Here is a 24,072-nt window from a genome sequence, read left to right as displayed (position 1 = left end):
GATTCTAATACATTTGTTAACTTTAGACCAGAGCACGATAAACATAGTTTTCTTCAATCTAGAAGTAACCCCTCTGCTGTGACATCAGGGGTACATGCACAATTTCAGTTACTGGAAGATATTAGGGAAAATACAACTATAAAAATTTCTCCAAATTAAAAAAAAATCTTAATCCTTTCTTAATAAAATTAGTGCAAATGAAAGATTTTTGTTTTTGTTTTGAAGAAGGAGGCTCTTAATTCACTAGTGAAGGTCTTGCTGGAAGTTAAGGGACTTTTCACTTTGTGTGTACTTTTTAAAAGTAGATTTATAAGTAAAGCCGTATTTATTTTGCAACTTCAAGAATTTAATGGAAAAATGATATCAAAATCTGTTGTCCTGTATATAGTTTAGTCTTAGATGTAATGATTTTTTCTATCATAGTCAAAACAAAATGGATCACCCTATTTTTTTAACACTAAATGTATGACAGTAAAGATAATAAACATACAAATGTTGATTAAGGTAAATTCAAATGCATTTACTCTTTAGTGGCATTAGGATAAAATGTGTATGGAAAACACTGTTGAAACAATGCATACAAAATATTTTTGTGTTTCACATTAACCACCTCGAAGAATTTATTTTCTAGTCTCTCAAATCCCTAGAATAATAGTCTTGTTTCCAAACATGGTAAAACGTTTCCATTCTAAATTGGCTTCCTCTAATCTTCTCCACAATAAAATCATCCTACAAGGTTTGGTGGTAAGTGTATAAATATAGAAATATCAGTCGGAGACCCTGGAGTATAAAAAATTTAAAAAACAACCATCATAAGTTTGAACCTAAATTTCAGTTTCATTGACTTACAGCCCAGATTTTATGACTTACATGAAAAGAACAAGTAGATCATACTATTATCAAGGTTTTTTTTTTAGTACCATCCATTATTTATGTCCTGACAAAATACTTGTGACATCTAGCTGGGAATTAGAGTGTAGGTTCCCCAGATTGGGCACAGGTGTGATTTATGAAAGTCTAATTTTAAAGTTTGTTCAGTTGCCTTAGTGCAATGCATTTGAAAAGACAAACCAAATACCTTGATTCACTTTCAATTTACAAATCAACAAGGTAGCAATTTAGGCCACTCTATAACTCAGACAAAATAGTTTTAAAAATGATTTACACTTATGGTTGGCATTTGATGTGACATTCTGTTTTACATGGTACATGCATATTTTATATACATAGTAACACTATCTAATATCAAGTAATATTTAAAAAACACGACTCAAAAATCTATTAAATAAGATTGTACCATGATTCTGAAAACTGAGTCAGATCTATAGTTACATCATTTATTTTGTCCAAACTCATTTTCATTTCTCTCCCAAGAGTATAGTATAAGTTTTAAAAGATCATTAATTGTTCAGCTTATTTTTATAATACAGAAATTAATGATTGCATTTTAAAGGAATATATAATGTGGTCAAGTTAAATTAAAAAATGTTTTCAGTGCCTTTTCCTTTTTTCTAAAATATCGATGTATTTATTGGGTGACCAATGTCCTGATTTGCAGGAAGTTTCATATTCTACCTGTTGGCCTGGCTAATAGCATCTCCTTTCATTCTGAAGTGCCTCATGTGGACAATAAATTATTCAGCCACTCTTTCAATACATAATTTATCTGAATTCACTTAACTTCGTGATGCTGCAATTTTTTAACATTTATAAAATAGCCGTAATTACTTCTAAACTTTGTAAAGAATGGCATTAACATGAAAATCACCACCATCATTTTACAAATACAGAATTAGTCCCATTGGTGACTAAGGGCCAAAAAGAACACCCTTTGTGTTACATAAATATTTCTGGCAAGAAAGTAGTCATGTAATTAAATAACCTCTATAGCCAGAAAGAAAATAATTTTGCATCTAAAAAGCAATCTATTACCTGCTTATTACTCTGTAGCCAGAATCTAATAATCAGCCTTTTTAAGAGATGGACAAATTACATTGCCAAACCTAAATTGCTATTTGAGGTAGGTAACATGATTTGAATTGATTCTGATGATCCTCTAAAGAGGAAGGGAAAAGGGGGAAAATGATATGTTTTGTTTAGAGTATTTTAGGGTACACTTTATAGTTGCCCAATCTTTTCGAAAGTATTTAGATTTTTAGAACTTTTAAGGTGTCTTGTTTAGTTATTTCTAAAGGAAAAGAAAGAATATAGAAGATTCATTCATTCAACACATATATATTGAGTTTCCACTATCAATAAAACCCCATGCTGGAGTTGATACGCTCCCTGCTCTTTTAAAAGGATGTGCCTACTTACGGGAAAGCTGGAGGGTCACCTCAGTTACTAGAGTTCCCTGTGTGAAGCTGGGACCCTAATGCTTTCAGTTCATAGGCAGACAGCATGACAAGGACAGAGTCACACTGTCACTCCAGTGGAATGATGCATTTCAAGGCCCCCTCTAGACATTCTGATTCAGTGAATCCCCCGTGGGACCCAGGTACCTGCATTTTAATTAGCAAGCCCCATGGACACAATACAGTTTGGGCAACACTATCTTATGATTTAAAAGCCTTCGTACTAAGTTGAAGTTGGCTCAATTTTTTTTTTGTGTCTAAACATATAACAGGCAGAGATGGCAAGATAAAAGCTGAACAAGCAAACATAATAAACGAATAAAATGTGAACCGGGACATTGCTGTTTGGAAAAATTAACCAGCTCAGCAAATGTTTGCTGGATATTCAGCCTTCATCTTTGAAGCAGACTGTGGCAGTCTCCCTTTCTCAAGGGGATAAGAAGTGGGTAATTTGAAATCAGTGTTGGGAGATAGGTAGTTTTTAGGGGGAAAATGGAACCATTGCCTTACTAAAACAAGCAGAGTTGTAGCCTGTGACTTTGAATTTGCAACAGGTCATTTCAGCTTAGTTTTTTGGACAAAGAGGAATTGTAGTCATAATTATAATAGATCTTAATGATCTTCTTAGAGTGAGTGTGTGGGCTGGAACAAAGAATGGAGAATAATTTTCTATGCGTAACATTTCCAAAATGCCTAACTATGTAGGAGAAATGTTTATGTGTCTGTAAAATGCGCTGGCTTTCTCAGAATTGGAGAAATCACAGACTTACAAGGATTCTTAAGGGTCATGTAGTCCAACCCTAATCCTCATCTACCTACCACCAGCTACAAGAAACCTAACAAATAAATTCAGAGGAATTTGATTAAAACAGAATGCTGTGATCATCAGAGCTAAGATAGCTCTCCAAAACTATACTTGAATAAATCAAGAAAAACAAGTTGTTATTATCAACTGTCATGAATGAGATTTATAGATTGAGTCAAACTTGCTGAGAAAACCGATTTTTTAAAAACAAGTATTTGTTAATTACTTACCCTCTGTTAGGTGCTTTATAGGAATCGATCCTAATGAAGGTGGTATTATTTAGACAGATAAAGAAATAGATATTAAATCACTTAATTGAGATCTCACAGTTAATACCAAAATTCAAAACCAGGTTTGTCTGACTCCAAGACAGAAACAGAAACACCATAGAAAACCTCTGGAATGGTGGTCCAGATGTGATTTTTTTTTAAAGTCTTCAAAGTCTGTAAATATCAAACAACTCATAAATTAGTTGAATGGACTTTTTGAGTCAGACAAATCCAGTTTGAAATCCTACTTCTATCACATGTGGGATCTTGGGGCCAAATCTGAGCCTCTCCTTGCCTCTGTGATCTATAAAATGGGAATATAAAATCTCATGGAGTGCTTATTAAGATTATATGTAAAGCACCTACTAGAACAGTGTCTGACAGGCACTTGCCACTGCCAAAACAAAAAGAGGTAGTTCTTTACTAGGCTGTACTATTAAAGAAATAACCACCTTCATTTTTGGTCAGTGGAATTCAGGATTAACATATCTCAGGTTTGGTTAAGCCTGTGGCATCTCATGAACAGTGTGTGTAATATGCGTGAATGTTTATCATGGTTAAACATAGGTACTATCCATAGCAAGACAGGGCAATAAGACAATGCACATTTGTCCCATCGAAACCTCCAGATTAGGAAGTGTAGCAATAGATATTATGAGAGAGAAATTTCTAATCCAGTCTAATATACTGAGTGTTCAGTTGCTAAATCAGAGATCCTAATAAATAAAATGATTTGACCAAAATCTTGTTGGAATTCAGTACTAGTTCCAGACCAAGAATAAAGCCCTGTAGCTCCTGGTTCAGTGCGGTACCCTCTGTTTGCATTTTTTTTGTAAAGAATATACATTGGTTTGGCAGTTTTTTATCAAGAATCTTTAAAATACTTTGAGTACTCTATCCTAAAAAAATAATCCAAAAAGGGTCAAACTTGGGGGAAAATGGGAGGACCAAATTCATGAAGAAACACTCTGAAGCATTTTTTTCTACAATGGCACAAAATTTGAAGTAGCCATAGTAACTGCTCACTCTGTCCTCTTCTATAAGTCTTTGCTCAAATGTCACCTTCTTTGTAAGACTTACCCTAACCATTCTATTTAAATTGTCCCTCCTTCCCCAACTCTATCCATCCCCCTTCTTCTGCTATATTTTTCCCATGACACTTAGCATTTCCTGATACATTACACAATTTACTTATTTTTGTGTTTGTTGACCAGCTCTTCACAGGGGCACACTTTTCAAGAGGGCATGAATTTTTGTCCCTTGTTCACTGATGTATTTGCATCACCTGGAAAAACGCCGGGCACACAGTATGGGTTCAATAATGTTTATTGACCAAATTAATGAATGGATGGTTTCCAAAACTAAGAGACCAGGTTGGTAAATTAGGGTATGAGACTTTATTCTACTTATTTAAAGTGGTCATAAAACTTAGAAAGCAAAAGTTAAAAAATCTTTAGAATATGCCTTTAAGTGAGTAAAAACAATATTCCAATTCAAATATATACTTAGAGAACTAGGTAAAACTATGCACCAGAAAAAAAAGATTGAAAGGGAATGCAAAAAGGGGTAGGTTTTATGCTTTTTTGTTTTCCATTTGTATCGTTGAGAACTACAGGAAAGTGTAGAGAAAGGAAAGTAAGTGAGAGAGGGTGGGAAAGAACCGTGATCATGAATGCTTTGCCCTCTTGGGTTGGGATGCTGTGTATCTTTGCGCTCCTTGCCTGAATTCCTGGCATCTTTATCGAAAATGAAGATGGAACTTTTTAGCCAGGGAGCATATCAGGGTTCAGTTTTCCTTTTATTTCCAGAAACATGTGGTTTGCACAGTTGGCTCAGGAATTGGCAGGTTAAGAAATTTAATTTTAGCTAAACATTCAGTTTTGTTCACATTCCTCTTCTCCATCCAGAGTCGGTACACATCCCCTGAATCCTCTTTGACTGTTATCCACGTCCATTTGTCTTGTTGCTGTTCTGTTTTTAATCTCTTCTTTCTCCTGTCCCCCTGCCGCCATCCCCCCACTCCTATCTTCGTCCTAGTCTCATGCATTGTTTGCCCTCAGTCCCCATTTGCGTCGTCGGGGTGTTTCCCTGAACAGATAAAGCTATGGTGCTGAGGAAGTTCAAGGCCAGAGAAATCCAGTGCGGCTGAGGACCCCTAACCCTTCTCCCTGCCTTTCCCGTGCATCTTGAGCCAGGTGCCCGCACCCTGTGTTCTCCACCCAGGAGAACACCCTGGGTGTTTCTACACCCCCCTCTGAGCCACTCCCTCCCACTTTCTGTTTCTGCAAGGACAGTGCCCGTGCTTTTCTTTGCTCTAACCCTTCCACACCTTGAGTAATGACTCTCATGAAGAGCTCTCATTTGCTCTCGCCTTCTTTGTTACAAAGACGATCAGAGGTCTTATCTCTCACATTGCAGTAAGTTTATTGCTCCTCATTTTTTCCCACTAATGCTAGAGGACAGGGTCTCCTTATAATCCTGGTGTTGCTGTTTAATCCCCAGATTTACGTAATTTTAGAATCTAAAGGAATCTGAAAACCCAGCTAGTGAAATCCCCATTACCACTCTATGGTCAGTACTGTGCCAGGCACAGGGTCGGTGTTTGGGAAATATTTGCCATGGGTAAATACTGTAAACTCAGCCATCATGAACCACTCTAAGATAATTCTTTTGTGCTATTAACATTGTTTTTTAAAAGTTTTTTGGTCATCTTTTATTCACATATATTTATAAAGTTGATGAATAATCAGGGAGAAGGTTGGGCTCAGAAGGCAATGAGGTAAAACTGAAAAACTCATTTCAAGCTGACAACAGGGTTGATATAAAGAGGAAAAGGATAGGTTACCGATGCGAGAATAAGAAGAAATGGGCTAAAATTATGATGAAAGGATGGCATATAAATAATAACATATTTCACTGCTAAGAACTGTTAAATAAAGGAAGGGTTTCCAAGGAAAGCTGAAAAATGATGGTACTTGAGGTTAGTGACATATCCGGTTATGATTCAGAGGATGATTAAATTAGGCTTTCCTTAATGGAGAAAAATAGAATAAATATGTTAAACGGTTCCTCCTCTAAGAGTCTGGGAAAGGTTAGATTTTCCTTTCACTGGAAAATGAAATGATTATAATGCTCAAGCCCCTTATCTACCTTAAAATTGCTAACATAGCTACCTTAACATTAGCCCGGAGATCATGAGCACTGAATTCACTGTGCTTCTTTATCAGGACAGCTGCTTTTTGAATGATAATTTTTAATTGCCATTTTTTTCCTTTCAGGCTTGTAAATTTTACAGTTCCCAGTGGTATGTGGTAAACTACAAATATGAACAGTATTCTGGAGACATTCGACAGTTACCTCGGTAAGAACCTATTATGATTACTCCTTGGGTTTTTCCATATATAAGCTATGTTCCCTAAATTCTGCCACTGTTCATGAATACATGTACGTTAATCTAGTATCAAGGTATGTTTTACAAAATTTAAAAGTAAAAGTCACGATGGAACATTTTGTTCAACAATGTATTGCTTGTAACCTCACAGAATTGTGGTGAGAGATACATATACTCATTTAGGTTTTGAACAAAGTTCTAAAGTACCATGTCATTCTTTTGTGAGTTGTCTTTTTCAATAGCAGATACAAGAGAATTTAAAAAGTAAAATTTGGACCAGAAATTTTTTCTGACAATATTCTGAATATAGCATTCAGATTTGCCATTGGTTTCATGTATTTTCACTCCGGGATATCAAAGGGCATGAAAATAAACAACCTCCACAGGAATGATAAATGTCTAAGAAGAGCAAAAAGGAAAAACACACACCTAATATTTTCCGGATTATGGGGAAATAAAGTCTTTAGGAAAAGGTGATATTGTTCTGCAACTGCCCAAATGTCACCTCTATAAAGAATTTGCTCACCTGACCAATGACCTGACCTAGAGTAGTCATTTATTCTGTGTCTGTGTCTCCCACTAAAGTTAAACCCCCCAAAGGGCAGGGACTCTTCCTCGCAGAATCCCCTGCAGGCCTAGGAGAATGCCTGGCACATAGTAGGTGGGCAATAATTACTTATTGGATAAGTAAACTGAGAGAGTAGCAAATTTTAAAATATAATAATCCTGGATGGGCTTGGAGTTGCTTAAATTCAAAGAACTGCAATGAACTGGAATCTCCCAACACACTGGTTCATCAAACTAAAATGATGCACATCGTCCAGAAAAAACACTTAAGACAGTCAAAAGTTAATTTTTTATTAACACTTCCCTCAAGTGAAACTTTGAGGTCATACACATTGCATCTAACTTTTTAATGGACACATGGTTTAGATTTGGGCACCACTTTCTAAGATTTCCCGTGCCCCCAGAAACATCTTTTCCAGACTGGGATACTTGGAAGTGCTGCGATCAACTCCTGGATGCAGAATTTGAAGTGGAGGGGGTGTTATGGAGTAGCTCTGGGAAGGTGACATTTGGGCTCAGATCTGAAGGAAACGTAGCTACCAGCACTGCAATCTCCAGAAAAGGGTTCCCAGAGGAAACAGCAGGGGCAAAGGCCATGAGGTGGGAACCAGAGTGGTCATTCGAGCAGAATGACAATCAGTGAGGCAGGACCTAAGGGTTGGTGAAACCATGGAACTAGGCAGGGGACCTCGTGGGTCCTGAAAAGGAGCTGGATTTTATTCTCATTGCAACAGAAGACTGTAGAAATTTGTAACCTGGAGTGTGACATGATCTGGTTTACCTCTTTAAGAAATTACCTGCTCTACTCTATGGAGAATGGGATTGTAGCAGTGAGAATTAAAAAAAAGAAAAAAAAAAGAGAGAAGCAGGCCATTTCTTTTGGAGTAGCGTTACTGTGAAGAGTAAAGCAATGTTCCTCTGAAACAGCAAGTCTTTATTCAAAACAGTGACTGTTAACCTTCACCAAATCTCTGAACGTTCCTTTAGATTCTGGTCACTCCTAAAAGATAACTTCCTTAAACTTCATGTTGGGAAGGTCTCATCACACCCTAGGCCTTCATGAATAATTATTACATTCAGAATGTCTGGGCCTTAGTAACACACTTTTTGTAGCTGCAATTGAAAAGCAAAGCATTTTTTAACACTGAGACTTCTTCTTTCTGAAAACAGTTCCGAGAAGTGGTTACAACTTGTAAGCCATGTCCAAGCACTTGGAAGACTGCATATAAAGGGAGAGAGTGTAGAAAGAGGTGTTTAGCTGCCATTTGGCATAAATGCCTTCCTGCTGTCCTTAGGTCTATTGAAATCTTTAATGGCTTTATCACCAAACACTGTTCATCTTTTCTTGTATTCGTGATGCCATAAAGAAAAATAAATTAATTAAAAAATTCACATGCACGATATTCTTCCTCTATGAAAACCATAGAGAAGGCACCTCCAGTCAGAACAGGGTCTGGATATCATTGTTGAATTGGAATTCTTGTAGAGCACGAGAAGAAATCTCATGAGAAGAAATGCAAAAGTAACCAAAATATTGCTGAAAATTTCCCTGACTTTAACTAAAGGATGTGGAAGTTGATACCAAGAAAGGGAAGCATAAGACTGCCGCTAAGTAAGAAACTGTAATGAACTCTATATGATATGTTCAAAATGAAAATCAGAAGTTCTAGAATAATCCTCATGTATCCCCTGAACGAATGAAGACTGTAACATTGAATAATAAAACTATTTTTTAAATGATTTTACAAAGCTAAGCACTCCCCACTAAAGACTACACATATTTAGGTCAGTAGTGGGAACATGATTTACTTGAGCCTTCTGAGACTATTAGAAGTAAATCATTTTCATACCTCCTGGATTAGAAGAATTCTCCTATGTCTGCTACCAATTTAAACTGATCATTTCTTTTATGGATTGCTGAGGCTTTAAAATAAAAAACTTGGAATTATGGGGAAGTGAAAAAAGATATGTGTTTATCTCCCTCATTTTTAGTCTTTAAATTTAAAATTGTGCTATTATTCACTCTTAAAAACCTCATTTTTTTAGTGTCTGTTCATAGGAAGATATTGGAGAGAGACTTTATTTCAGGCTAGAATGTAAAATGTAAAGACTTCACACATTAGAAATAAAAATTGGCACTGAAATTTGTGTTCCTAGGAAACAAGAATGTCATAAAAAAAAAGTATGATGTCAAAGGAGCCAAGAATATACAATGGGGAAAGGATAGTCTCTTCAATAAACATTGGGAAAGCTGACAGCCACAAGTAAAAGAATGAAACCAGACTACTATCTTACACCATACATGAAAATTAACTAAAATGTATTTACTACTTGAGTATAAGACCAGAAGCCATAAACTCCTGGGAAAAAACATAGGTAATAAGCTCCTTGACATTGGTTTTGGCAATGATTTTTTTGGATCTGACTCCAAAAGCAAAGGCAACAAAAGCAAAAATAAACAAATGAGACTACATCAAATTAAAAAGCTTCTGCACAACAAAGGAAATCATCAAAAAAATGAAAAGCAAGCCACTGAATGGGAGAAATATTTGCAAATCATATACCTGATAAGGGGTTAATACGTAAAATATACAAAGAACTCGTACAACTCAATGGCAAAAAAAAAAAAAAGCCAACAACGATCTCATTAAAAAAATAGGCAGAGGATCTGAATAGACATTTTCCCAGAGGAGACATACAGATGGCCAATGGTACGTGAAAAGATGCTCAATATCACTAATCACCAGGGAAATGCAAATCAAAACCACAATGAATTATCTCCTCACACCTGTTAGAATGGCTATTATCAAAACAACCAGAGATAACAAGTGTTGGTAAGGATGTGGAGAAAAGGGAACCCTTGTGCACTCTTGGTGGGAACGTAAACTGGTGTAGCCACTACGAAAAACAGTATGGAGATTCCTCAAAAAATTAAAAATGGAACTACCATATGATTCAGCAATTCCACTTCTGGGTATTTATTCGAAGAAAACAAAAACACTAATTCGAAAAGATATACACACCCCCATGTTCATTACAGCATTATTTAAACTAGCCAAGATACAGAAACAACTTAAGTGTCCACTGATGGATGAAAATGTGGCATATATACACAATGGAATACTATTCGGTGATTAAAAAAAATGAAATCTTGCCATTTTCGACGACATGCGTGGACCTGAAAGGCACCATGCTGAGTGAAATAAGTCAGAGAAAGACAAAAGCCGTATGATCTCACTCATATGTGGAATTTAAAAACAAAAAACAAAACCAGAAAAAAAAAAATAGCAAGCTCACAGATACAGAGAACAGACTGATAGTTGTCAGAGGTGGGGTGAAGGGGATCAAAAAGGTACAAACTTCCAGTTATAAAATAAATAAGTCATGGGAATGGAACGTACAGCTTGGTGACTAGAGTTAACCATACTGTATCAAATATTTGAAAGTTGCCAAGAGAGTAGATCTTAAAAGTCCTCATCACACACAAAAAAAATTCTTAGTAGCTATGCATGGTAACGATGTGAACTAGACTTATTGTGGTGATTATTTCACAGTATGTACAAATACAGAATCATTATTTTGTACACCTAAAACTAGCATAATGTCATCTGTCAATTATACCTCAATTTAAAAAATGTGAAACAAACAAGAAAATATGATGCCACAGATTTCATTATTCCACAGGCTAAAATACAGAGATATATGGCATACTTAAAAGTTTTACCACAGCTGGGTGGATATAAAGAAGAAAATTTCATAGAGTATATTTTGTGATAGATAGAAGATCAATTAAAATGGAACCTGTATAGTTGGACTGATTTGGAACCGAATTTTTTTTAAATAAAAGAACACTTCTTGAGTGTCGACAGTGAGCCAGAATGTGCTGGGTGCCATATGTACATTATCTCATTTAACACGCACGACCCCACGGAGTAGGAACTGTTTTCCCTGTTGTATAAAGGAATGCAGAGCATCGAGAGGGTTAGTAACTTGCCCCCAACCTCACTCCACTCAAGTATCCCCACACTTCTTATATGAGGTATAGGAGGTAATTTGGGTGTAGAAATGAGAAATAAGACTGACCAGAAATGACAACTAATGTTGGGTCCAAACACCGGAAGGTGAGTCCCCTGCTGAGCCCTCCGTCTCTGGAACCCAAAGGCCCTTAGAGACCCACAGTGGTCTTGGGGGGAGAATTTTACCTTCAGCAGCCAGAGGTGCTTATCTTTTAATGACCTCCAGAAGAGAGAAAGGTCATGCTTAATGGCGCTGCAGATATGAGACTGAGTAGTGATGATGGTTACTTAAAGAGAAGGAGGCAGTGCCCTGTGGGTCAGTGGGAAGAGGGACGGGAAAGAAGAGCTCTCAGTAGCCCCCACGTCTAAACCCTCCGCCAAGCGTGCTCCAGGGCATTTTCTTACCAGGCTGACCTCCCCTCCTGTCTCTCTCCCTCCCTCACTGTGCTCCAGCCCGACCAGCGGTCCACTCTTGGATGCTGCAAGCTTGATCCTTCCTCAAGACCTTTGCTCGCCATTCCCTGTGCCAGAATGATCTTCCCCCCAGATCATCACATGGCCGGCTTCTTCTCATTCTCAACCAAAATGGCCATCTGTGACCACCCTTTCTAAACCTGGCTTCTGCCACCCCTACCTGGATCACTCTTTTCTCTTCTCCTCTTTAATTTTCTTCCCAACCACTTTCATCCAGGGAAATTACCTTGTTTATTTATGCTTAATTACCGACTCTCTCCTCCCTTAGAAGGAGAGCTTACTCAGCTTGGGGATTTATCTTCCGATACGTGGTTGTCATTATTGCAGGTCTTCTATGTGACAGGTACTATCTGGAAATTGGATCATTTAGTGACGAGGAGGAATAGCCTCCAAGAATTAACACAGCTCTCAACTCACAGTGAATTTGATCAAGCAAACAGATTTAAGAAAAGCCAGCAACGAAAAAGCATGCACATTCACCCATCCCACACCCCTAGATATGACCTAAATTGACACTCCCTGGTCTGCACATTTTTTTTTGATGAACAATAAGGTCTGCATGAATATGACTAAGGATTAATGTAGTTGGTTGAGTTTTGCTAGTGACCTCATTGGTCTTATCTATCATATCTTATGATTTATTTTTGAGTCATAATACTTAAGTGAACTGAAAAGGAAAACTTAAAGAAAATTTGGTTTTATGCAAGAGTTTGGAGACCTCACAAATTGTAATATCGTAACATTTGGGAAATTTAAAAAAATTTTTTTAGTATTTGTATGAAGCCGCCTTCTCTCTTTTCAAAATCATCTGTCCTTCAAAAATACCAGGGGAAAGTTCTTGAGAAATTCATACTCACTATTTTCTTTGAGAATAGTTATATATTTTTTTGCACAATTTCTTAACATTTTGCTTAGTATTAAAAAAAATTCAGGAGACATCATTTTTCTTCAACACCTTTAAAAAAATCCCCCCTATATTTTATCATGCAAATTTTCAAACATACAAAAAATATTGGAAAACTTATACAAGGAACACCCATATTTTCACCATCTAGAATGTATCTTTTACATTTTGCTGTATGTATTTTATGACATTATCCCTCCATCCACCCATCCCTCTTGCCATCCACCAGACCATCTTATATTTTGATCATTTCAAAGTGAGTTTAAAGTACCAACACACTGTCTGCTGCCTTTCTAAACACTTTAGAATGCATACCATTAACTAGAAACATATATGTTTACAGTTTACTATTTTTTTTCCTTTGAGGGAAACTTTAGGAGGTGAGACACAAGTTGTAAGTGAGCCACTGGATGACTTTGACTGTGCATACACCTGCGCACCTGAAACCCCTACTGACATAAGGGACGTTATCATCACCTTCAAAGAGTTCATTGCTACCCCTTCCTGGTCCTCACCCCTACTTCCCTCTCTCCCCAGAGACAACCACTGTTCTGATTTTCTTCACCACAGATTAGTATTACATATTCTAGAACTTCATAACATTGGAATCATGCCATATGTATTCCTGTGTTTCTGACTTCTTTGACTCAGCATGATGTTTTGAGTGATATCCACGTTGTTGCATGTATCAGTAGCTCCTTTCCCCTTCTGAGTAACATTCCTTTTGTGTGTGGATCTACTATAGTTTGTTTAGCCATTCTCCTGTCTACACAGCATTTTCAGCTGAGTTGTGCGTAACTCACTTTAAAATCATGGACTTTTGTGAAACTTTGGCTATCATTTATAGGCTATCTCAGTTCCTATTTTCAATTCTCTGATGGGAGATTTGTGGAAAAACCCTCACAAGTATTTAACCTTATACACTGAGATTCATGAAAACCCTATTTTGTTTCCTTAATTGTTTGTTATTTCATTGCTAGTTTGAAAGTCTGTTCCTTCTCTCCTTTCTTTACACTTTTATAATTATCTTTGCAGAAATGAGAGTTGGACTGTGGAACATGGCCTCTATTGCAAGCCACAATTATCAAGAACAAATGCCTATAAAATTATTCTTTTGTAAGAAAGAAAAGAAAGGATAAACCATGCTGGCAAAAGAGGACAGAGTAAAGAATTCAGAAACGAATAGAACTGTCTCAAGGTCAAAGGGAGACGGGCAGGAAAGGACTAGCATATAATTTAGGGCCACCCCGGAGCCAAACATTGACCTTCCAGTTCAAGTTTGTCTTTGCTGCCTCATCCTCAGTTTTCCCTACTCATCCCTTTATCTTTCACTTAGGATGTTTCCTTAATAGTGCCTTTACTGCCCTGCCATCATTTTAAGAATCCTGGAACACTCATGTCTCCTCCTCTGCAGACAAAATACTTTGAGTAATTGCTCTGAAATAAGCCCTTTGAACCTGCCTCTGAATCTCAGGCAGTGTGTCACCTCTCGAAGGAGCAAGGATTGAGGAAAGGGTTGTGTTTAAGCGCTTTATTTTGCCAATCAAATGAAAAGGCAAAAGAACTGCTTCTGGTTCAAGGAGTGTCAAGATGTTGTTAAGGAGAAGAGGAGTATTTTTGGTGGGATGGGGAGAATTTCCCAGTGGTCCCAAAATAATAGTGTGGTCTGTTACCTGTTCTGCCTTCATATAAGGTTGACCCTAACCAAAAGAGGCAGAACAAGTTAACATCAGTGGCAGCTGGCACAAACTTGAGTATCTCTAAGGTTCTGCAAGAAGGAGAAAGAACTACAGGTACACCAGGATCCTTTGCAAGAGAAAAATGGCTGCAATCATACTTAACGTGCTTATTAAAGATGATTTGGACTAATCCGTCCTTAATACAGGAAGTATCATCTCAGAAATAAGGCTTCTGACCCCATCTCTTTCACTATGTGTTTATGTGAGTAACTTTTATGGACTTCGTTTTCTTCTCAGCAAAATAGCAAGATTAGACTAGATGTGGATTCCCAGTATTTGTGTCCAAAAGTCTGATTATACGCATATACATTTGAATAAAAAGCAATATGCTACTTAGTACATATTTAGACTTCAGTACAAAATCTCTGTTATCTTGGTATATATTTTTGAGCTTGCAAATAAATAATGGATGAGGAAGGTTGTATTATATATTAATATGTTTTTGAAATTTGGACTAACACATACCCATGCAAGTAAATTCAAACACATTAATTAACAAGTATTTATTGATCACTTACCCTTACCATGTGTCTGAACCTGTTGTGATGATAACCTCGAAATACACATTTCCTACCACTCTTCTTTCAAGCCTCTGGCTTTGAAATAAAACTGTTACCATCTGCAACTACTTATATATGGGTCTTGGGATGTCCTATCAAGACTGTGGAACCGAAACAAAATAGAGAAATAAATTGGAATTAGGACTGAAGTGAGACTCTAGATATCATTTATAACACTCAATATCAAGTACTTTGTACCCCAGAATAGCTTTATTTTTATTAGTTATGAATTTTAGTAGCAAGGGACTTTCATTAATTTGAACTTATAGGATAAATTCACAATAATAAGATACTTTTTTAAAACCTATTTAACATGTTGGAGGTGCCTCTTAGGATTTTGATCACCAAAAATGTGTCCTACTGCTAAAAAGAACATCACCAAGATGCCTTCCAAAAACAAAATTTTAAGTTATACCTTTTCATATTATCTCACTTCTGTGATATCCTTGTTCACCTTGCCTCTCAATAATTCCGTCAGCAAATGCATATTGATCATGTCTACAACAGGAAAGAAAACAGCCAAGTGAGATGTAGATGGGACTTCATTAGAGTCACTGGTTTCAAGAAATGTATAATCTGCTGGAGGGCTAAGACAGGCGACCAAATAACAGAACCAGGAGAGCATCATAAGAGACGTACGCTCAGCATCTACAGGAAGACAGTCCTAATTCTGTAGATCCAGGATACCTTCATGGAAATGACTTTGGGAGCACAAACTCTTACCAGGTTACAATGGAATATTGTTCAGCCTTAAAAAGGAATGAAATCCTGATACACTCCCCAACATGAATGAACCTTGAAGACATGATGCTAAGTGAAATAAGCCAGCCACAAAAAAGACAAATATTGCATGACTCCACTCGTATGAAGTACCAAGAATAGTTCATTTCATAGAGATAGAAAGTAGAATGATAACCCAGGGCTGGGGAAAGGGAAAAATGGGGAATTATTGTTTAATGGGTACAGAGTCAGTTTGGGAATAAAAATGGTCTGGAGATGGACAGTGGTGATGGTTGTACAGTGTGAATCTACTTAATGCTACTGAACTGTGCACTTAAAAACAGTTAAAATAGTAATTCTTCTGTTATGTATATTTTACCACAATAGAAAAAAACTTTGATCAGGTATGGAGGGTGTGGTTCTGATCTCAGGCTTTTCCACAATTTAATAGTGAGGACAGTGTTCTTTTTGTGCTCTTTCTCTGCTATGAACTGGGAATGGGCATTTCTATGTCTTTCAGAAGGAGGGTACAGAATATTTTGAATCCATTTGAATCCACTGAATCCCTATGTGAATGCACGGCTTGGTGATTTTATGAGTACATATATACTATATATATGTGTGTGTGTACATATACATATACACATGTATGTATAGACATATATGAATACATATAAAGAGTCCTTGGTCATTCACCGTGCTATCTGGAACACCATCAACATAGGAAACCATTTGTAATGGGAATACTGAATGTGCCCCTGGGCTTTTTTCTCAATAGTCAAATTCTGAGATTGCTTCTACATAATAAAAATCATTCTAAAGAAAACAAATCTCCCATGCCAATTCTCCGTGTAGGATTTCTAGTTAGGTATAAAGGAATGCCTGAATTTTGGATGATACTGTCTGGTTTCCATTCAACCATGTGTTATGAGATAGAATCAAGCCAAGGAAAGTTTATTTCTGTCTTATTTTACCATTTCTAGAGCCAAGTGTACGCTCTTGCTCCTCTGGGCTGGTCAGTGATGCTCTAAGAGGCTTTTCTGTGCTACCATGGAAATCCCCAAAGTGAGCACAATTGCTGCTAAGTCACGTTGGTGCAGGCTTTGGGGAGAGGCCAAGGTTAGGGGAGCAGCGCAGCCTGGTGGCCAGAGCCCTGGGTGGTTCTTCAAATGACTGTCCTGTAGCCTTGGACATGTCACATAAAGGCAAAGGGAAAAAAAAAAAAAAAAACGATAATGAAAATATCAGTACTTTATATTCCACTTCAAAATGTGGAGGAAGGAAAATATAAATCACCAAGCCCTTAAAATCATCCCACTTACCTTCATCTAATTAAAAAGGACATGTGTAAATCTGTACAAATAGTAACTCTGTGGTTTAAAATGGAGATTTATTTACTGGAGATGAGATATAATGGTGTAGGGGGAAAGTTAATACTTCCAAAGGAAATGGATCCCTCACGAGATTATATTATTTTATAAAAATGTGTAAGAAAGCCACCACAATAGCTGTTACCCAGCTGAAAGCAATGTCTCAAATGACAAATCAGAATCTTTTTTTTTTAAATATCAGAGCAGAATACAAACCGGAGAAACTTCCTTCACATTCCTTTGAGGTTGACCATGAAGATGCTGATAAGGATGAAGTAAGTCAATGGTTGAAAGTGAAATGTTTAAAACATGAGGATAATTAGCTCCTGTCTTTCACTAGCGTGTTTCAAATTCAGAACAGTTTCTCCTAAAGCTGCAGTAGCTGTTGGTGTGAAGGCTTTTAGATAAAATGAATCACGTGTGTTTTGAAATTGAACATGATTTTTTAAGATGAGTCAAAGAGAGAAAAAGGAGTCTCGTTTTTAAGTGCAGTGTCTAAGATCTGGGATTCACAAAAGTTGGCTGTAATGCTAATGATGCCTTCTGTACAGGATACCACTTCTCACTCATCCTCCAAGGGCGGAGGGGGAATGGGAGGAACCGGAGTTTTCAAGTCTGGCTGGCTCTACAAGGGGAATTTTAACAGCACCGTGAATAATACCGTTACTGTTCGGGTAAGGAGACATCAAGACTCATCTTTGTTTCTGCCACCTTTCTTCACACCCTCCTCCACTTCGGTCACAGAACAGAGGAGAGCCATTTGCATTGAGTTTGTTTTTCACGTCATATTTTATTTATGAGAAAGGAGGACGTTCTTCTCTAGAACAGTGCCCTAGAAACGTAGCACTCTTGAAGGAATTAGAAGTAGTCTAATTTCTGTGAATTTGAACTACCTCCTTATATCTTTTTCCCTTTATTTAGTCATTCAAAAAGCGCTTCTTCCAGCTGACCCAGTTGCCAGATAATTCCTACATCATGAATTTTTACAAAGATGAAAAAATATCCAAAGAACCCAAAGGTTGCATCTTTTTGGATTCCTGTACAGGTGTGGTGCAGGTGAGTAGAAATCTCTTTTCCCCCGAGTTTTTTTAATCGAAAAGTGTGTTCATCCAATCATTATTCATTCATTCCAAAAATATGTATGGAGTATCTGATATGAGCCGTGAACTGTTTCAAACTCCAAGGATTCAGTGGAGAGCAAGGCAGCCTAGATACCTGCTTTCACAAAACTCATTTCAATAAAGTAAGGAAAACAGAAAACACGTAAAGAAAGAAATAAACAGAGTGGAATGATTGGTAAAATCTGGAATAAAGAAAATAAACAGGGTTACAGAAGGTAGAGAGACGATGGTGAGGTTGCAAAGGAATCTTTATGCTCCAGAAGTGAGAAAAACATTTATGAAGATAAAATATTTGATCTAGAGATTAAAGAATATGCAGGGGCAGCAAGTGCAAAGGTCCTGAGGCAAGAGCAAGTCTGCTGTACTCAAGGCAAAGAGGAAAATGACCACCTGCATGGCTGTAGTGTAGAGATCCACCAAGCTAAAGAATTCAGTAAGATTATATGTAAATCACATAGTTCAAAGTATGCTCTTCATGAATGTTGTCTTTATTATTAGGTAATAAATAATAAGATAGTAAATTTACAGTGTATAAATGCATCATCCTTCTTCGAAGAGCAGGTTTCTTCAAAGGCAAGGATTACATTGATTCTCAAGAGTTAATCTCAGAAACAGACACAGTGCCTGCTGTAACAGACAATGCTGTTCTGCAAAGCCTTGGTCTTCAAATTATTGTCCTTAGTATTAAGTTTGACATGGACCACGGTGGCAAAGGGAAGCAAAATATATCCATAGGCCTCACTTGGACATCTTATTTTCAAAAATTTTATTCTTTCTACTCTGATGAAATAGCTATCCTTATTCTCTCTCATGTAAAAATTGAAGCAATCAAGTGTTTTAGCAGTCTTCCCTCAAATTTCACATTAAGATGCTGGCCCATTTAGGTTGAGAACTCTATTCTTGGTCACAAGGCCACTAGAAACAATTCTTACCTTATCACCAAACACCGGCATTCACATAACTTGCTACATGGCTGAGATTACATTTCGGATTAATACCAGGGGCACTCAGATGTGTGAATGCAAAATAGAGTTCTCTTTAGTCACTCAAGCCTAGATTATTTCTGGATAGTTTATCCATTAAAATCTGGAATTTCTCCAGAAAGTAATAATGCTGCACTTTAAAAGGAAAGAATTAATTAAGTGTTGCTGAGTCCTCCACTAGAAATGAAAGCTAACTGCTTTATAACACAGATGCCAACTTTCCTTATGGAAAGGGCAATAAGGATCTTAGTGGAGGGTGAAGATAGTTTTCTATTGTTGGTCATAAAGGAGACTCTTTGGCTTTAGAAATATGAAATAATACTTTAGCAATAGGTTAAAGATCAATAACTACATTTTACAGACATTGAGCTGAAAAACTTATTTTCTTTTCTATTTGTACTTACAAACTTGCTCTAGCAAATGAGTCATCATCTTCTAAGAAGTATCATTGTAGCCCTTGTTAGCTATTAAGTTTGCAGAGATATGAATTATTATTTTTTTTAAACATCTTTATTGAAGTATAATTGCCTTACAATGGTGTGTTAGCTTCTGCTTTATAACAAAGTGAATCAGTTATACATATACAATATGTTCCCATTTCTCTTCCCTCTTGCATCTCCCTCCCTCCCACCCTCCCCATCCCACCCCTCTAGGTGGTCACAAAGCACCGAGCTGATCTCCCTGTGCTATGCGACTGCTTCCCACTAGCTATCTATTTTACATTTGGTAGTGTATATATGTCCATGACACTCTCTCACCCTGTCACATCTCACCCCACCCCCTCCCCATATCCTCAAGTCCATTCTCTAGTAGGTCTGTGTCTTTATTCCCGTCTTGCCACTAGGTTCTTCATGGCCTTTTTTTTTTTTTTTTTTCCTTAGATTCCGTATATATGTGTTAGCATACTGTATTTGTTTTTCTCTTTCTGACTTACTTCACTCTGTATGACAGACTCTAACTCCATCCACCTCATTACAAATACCTCCATTTCATTTCTTTTTATGGCTGAGTAATATTCCATTGTACATATGTGCCACATCTTCTTTATCCATTCATCTGTCGATGGACATTTAGGTTGCTTCCAGGTCCTGGCTATTGAAAATAGAGCTGCAATGAACATTGTGGTACATGACACTTTTTGACCTATGGTTTTTCTCAGGGTATATGCCCAGTAGTGGATTGCTGGGTCGTATGGTAGTTCTATTTGTAGTTTTTTAAGGAACCTCCATACTGTTTCTCCATAGTGGCTGTATCAGTTTACATTCCCACCAACAGTGCAAGAGTGTTCCCTTTCCTCCACACCCTCTCCAGCATTTATTGTTTCTAAATTTTTTGATGATGGCCATTCTGACCGGTGTGAGATGATATCTCATTGTAGTTTTGATTTGCATTTCTCTAATGATTAATGATGTTGAGCATTCTTTCATGTGTCTGTAGGCCATCTGTATATCTTCTTTGGAGAAATGTCTATTTAGGTCTTCTGCCCATTTTTGGATTGGGTTGTTCGTTTTTTTGTTATTGAGCTGCATGAGCTGCTTGTAAATCTTGGAGATTAATCCTTTGTCAGTTGCTTCATTTGCAAATATTTTCTCCCATTCTGATGGTTGTCTTTTGGTCTTGTTTATGGTTTCCTTTGCTGTGCAAAAGCTTTTAAGTTTCATTAGGTCCCATTTGTTTGTGTTCTTATTTCCGTTTCTCTGGGAGCTGGGTCAAAAAGAATCTTGCTGTGATGTATGTCATAGAGTGTTCTGCCTATGTTTTCCTCTAAGAGTTTGATAGTGTCTGCCCTTACACTTAGGTCTTTAATCCATTTTGAGTTTATTTTTGTGCATGGTGTCAGGGAGTGTTCTAATTTCATACTTTTACATGTAGCTGTCCAATTTTCCCAGCACCACTTATTGAAGAGGCTGTCTTTTCTCCACTGTATATGCTTGCCTCCTTTACCAAAGATAAGGTGACCATATGTGTGTGGGTTTATCTCTGGACTTTCTATCCTGTTCCATTGATCTATATTTCTGTTTTTGTGCCAGTACCAAACTGTCTTGATTACTGAAGCTTTGTAGTATAGTCTGAAGTCAGGGAGCCTGATTCCCCCAGCTCCATTTTTCGTTCTCAAGATTGCTTTGGCTATTCGGGGTCTTTTGTGTTTCCATACAAATTGTGAAATTTTTTGTTCTACTTCTGTGAAAAATGCCAGTGGTAGTTTGATAGGGATTGTATTGAATCTGTAGATTGCTTCGGGTAGTAGTGTCATTTTCACAATGTTGATTCTTCCAATCCAGGAACATGGTATATCTCTCCATCTATTTGTATCATCTTTAATTTCTTTCATCAGTGTCTTATAATTTTCTGTATACAGGTCTTTTGTCTCCTTAGGTAGGTTTATTCCTAGATATTTTATTCTTTTTGTTGCAATGGTACACGGGAGTGTTTTCTTAATTTCACTTTCAGATTTTTCGTCATTAGTGTATAGAAATGCAAGAGATTTCTGTGCATTAATTTTGTATCCTGGTACTTTACCAAATTCATTGATTAGCTCTAGGAGTTTTCTGGTAGCATCTTTTGGATTCTCTATGTATAGTATCATGTCATCTGCAAATAGTGACAGCTTTACTTCTTCTTTTCCGATTTGGATTCCTTTTATTTCTTTGTCTTCTCTGATTGCTGTGGCTAACACTTCCAAAACTATGTTGAATAATAGTGGTGAGAGTGGGCAACCTTGTCTTGTTCCTGATCTTAGTGGAAATGGTTTCAGTTTTTCACCATTGAGGACAATGTTGGCTGTGGGTTTGTCATATATGGCCTTTATTATGTTGAGGAAAGTTCCCTCTACTCCTACTTTCTGCAGGGCTTTTATCATAAATGGGTGTTGAATTTTGTCGAAAGCTTTCTCTGCATCTATTGAGATGATCATATGGTTTTTCTCCTTCAATTTGTTAATATAATGTATCACGTTGATTGATTTGCGTATATTGAAGAATCCTTGCATTCCTGGAATAAACCCCACTGATCATGGTGTATAATCCTTTTAATGTGCTGTTGGATTCTGTTTGCTAGTATTTTGTTGAGGATTTTTGCATCTATGTTCATCAGTGATATTGGCCTGTAGTTTTCTTTCTTTGTGACATCTTTGTCTGGTTTTGGTATCAGGGTGATGGTGGCCTCGTAGAATGAGTTTGGGAGTGTTCCTCCCTCTGCAATATTTTGAAAGAGTTTGAGAAGGATAGGTGTTAGCTCTTCTCTAAATGTTTGATAGAATTCGCCTGTGAAGCCATCTGGTCCTGGGCTTTTGTTTCTTGGAAGGTTTTTAATCACAGTTTCAGTTTCAGTTCTTGTGATTGGTCTGCTCATATTTTCTATTTCTTCCTGGTTCAGTCTCAGCAGTTTGTGCATTTCTAAGAATCTGTCCATTTCTTCCAGGTTGTCCATTTTATTGGCATAGAGTTGCTTGTAGTAATCTCTCATGATCGTTTGTATTTCTGCAGTGTCAGTGGTTACTTCTCCTTTTTCATTTCTAATTCTATTGATTTGAGTCTTCTCCCTTTTTCTCTTGATGAGTCTGGCTAATGGTTTATCAATTTCGTTTATCTTCTCAAAGAACCAGCTTTTAGTTTCATTGATTTTTGCTATTGTTTCCTTCATTTCTTTTTCATTTATTTCTGACCTAATCTTTATGATTTCTTTCCTTCTGCTGGCTTTGGGGGTTTTTTGTTCTTCTTTCTCTAATTGCTTTAGGTGCAAGGTTAGGTTGTTTATTCGAGATGTTTCCTGTTTCTTGACGTAGGCTTGTATTGCTATAAACTTCCCTCTTAGCACTGCTTTTGCTGCGTCCCATAGGTTTTGGGTCATCGTGTCTCCATTGTCATTTGTTTCTAGGTATTTTTTGATTTCCCCTTTGATTTCTTCAGTGATCACTTCGTTATTAAGTAGTGTATTGTGTAGCCTCCATGTGTTTGTATTTTTTACAGATCTTTTCCTGTAATTGATATCTAGTCTCATAGCGTTGTGGTCGGAAAAGATACTTGATACGATTTCAATTTTCTTAAATTTACCAAGGCTTGATTTGTGACCCAAGATATGATCTATCCTGGAGAATGTTCCATGAGCACTTGAGAAAAATGTGTATTCTGTTGTTTTTGGGTGGAATGTCCTATAAATATCAATTAAGTCCATCTTGTTTAATGTATCATTTAAAGCTTGTGTTTCCTTATTTATTTTCATTTTGGATGATCTGTCCATTGGTGATGAAAGTGGGGTGTTAAAGTCCCCTACTATGATTGTGTTTGCTGTCGATTTCCCCTTTTATGGCTGTTAGTATTGCCTTATGTATTGAGGTGCTCCTATGTTGGGTGCATAAATATTTACAATTGTTATACCTTCCTCTTGGATCGATCCCTTGATCATTATCTAGTGTCCTTCTTTGTCTCTTGTAATAGTCTTTATTTTAAAGTCTATTTTGTCTGATATGAGAATTGCTACTCCAGCTTTCTTTTGATTTCCATTTGCATGGAATATCTTTTTCCATCCCCTCACTTTCAGTCTGTATGTGTCTCTAGGTCTGAAGTGGGTCTCTTGTAGACAACAATATATATGGGTCTTGTTTTTGTATCCATTCAGCCAGCCTATGTCTTTTGGTGGGAGCATTTAATCCATTTACATTCAAGGTAATTATCGATATGTATGTTCCTATTCCCATTTTCTTAAATGTCTTGGGTTTGTTACTGTAGGTGTTTTCCTTCTCTTGTGTTTCTTGCCTAGAGAAGTTCCTTTAGCATTTGTTGTAAAGCTGATTTGGTGGT

General features: G+C 37.0%; 1 protein-coding gene across 9 annotated transcripts in view; it reads left to right on the top strand.

Moving 5' to 3' along the window:
• The window catches only part of DOCK10 (dedicator of cytokinesis 10), a 289,535-nt gene that overhangs the window by 152,839 nt on the left and 112,624 nt on the right, over positions 1-24,072 (top strand). For all 9 annotated transcript variants that reach the window (XM_036858477.1, XM_036858476.1, XM_036858473.1 and 6 more), the window contains exons 4-7: positions 6,707-6,789; positions 17,372-17,444; positions 17,721-17,843; positions 18,091-18,225. In XM_036858477.1, the coding sequence (XP_036714372.1) occupies positions 6,707-6,789; positions 17,372-17,444; positions 17,721-17,843; positions 18,091-18,225 (414 nt within the window). The remainder of the gene's footprint in view (positions 1-6,706; positions 6,790-17,371; positions 17,445-17,720; positions 17,844-18,090; positions 18,226-24,072) is intronic.

The sequence above is a fragment of the Balaenoptera musculus genome, chromosome 7 (assembly GCF_009873245.2).
Source record: "Balaenoptera musculus isolate JJ_BM4_2016_0621 chromosome 7, mBalMus1.pri.v3, whole genome shotgun sequence".
Lineage (NCBI taxonomy): Eukaryota > Metazoa > Chordata > Mammalia > Artiodactyla > Balaenopteridae > Balaenoptera > Balaenoptera musculus.
This window is presented reverse-complemented; position numbering and strand designations above follow the sequence as displayed.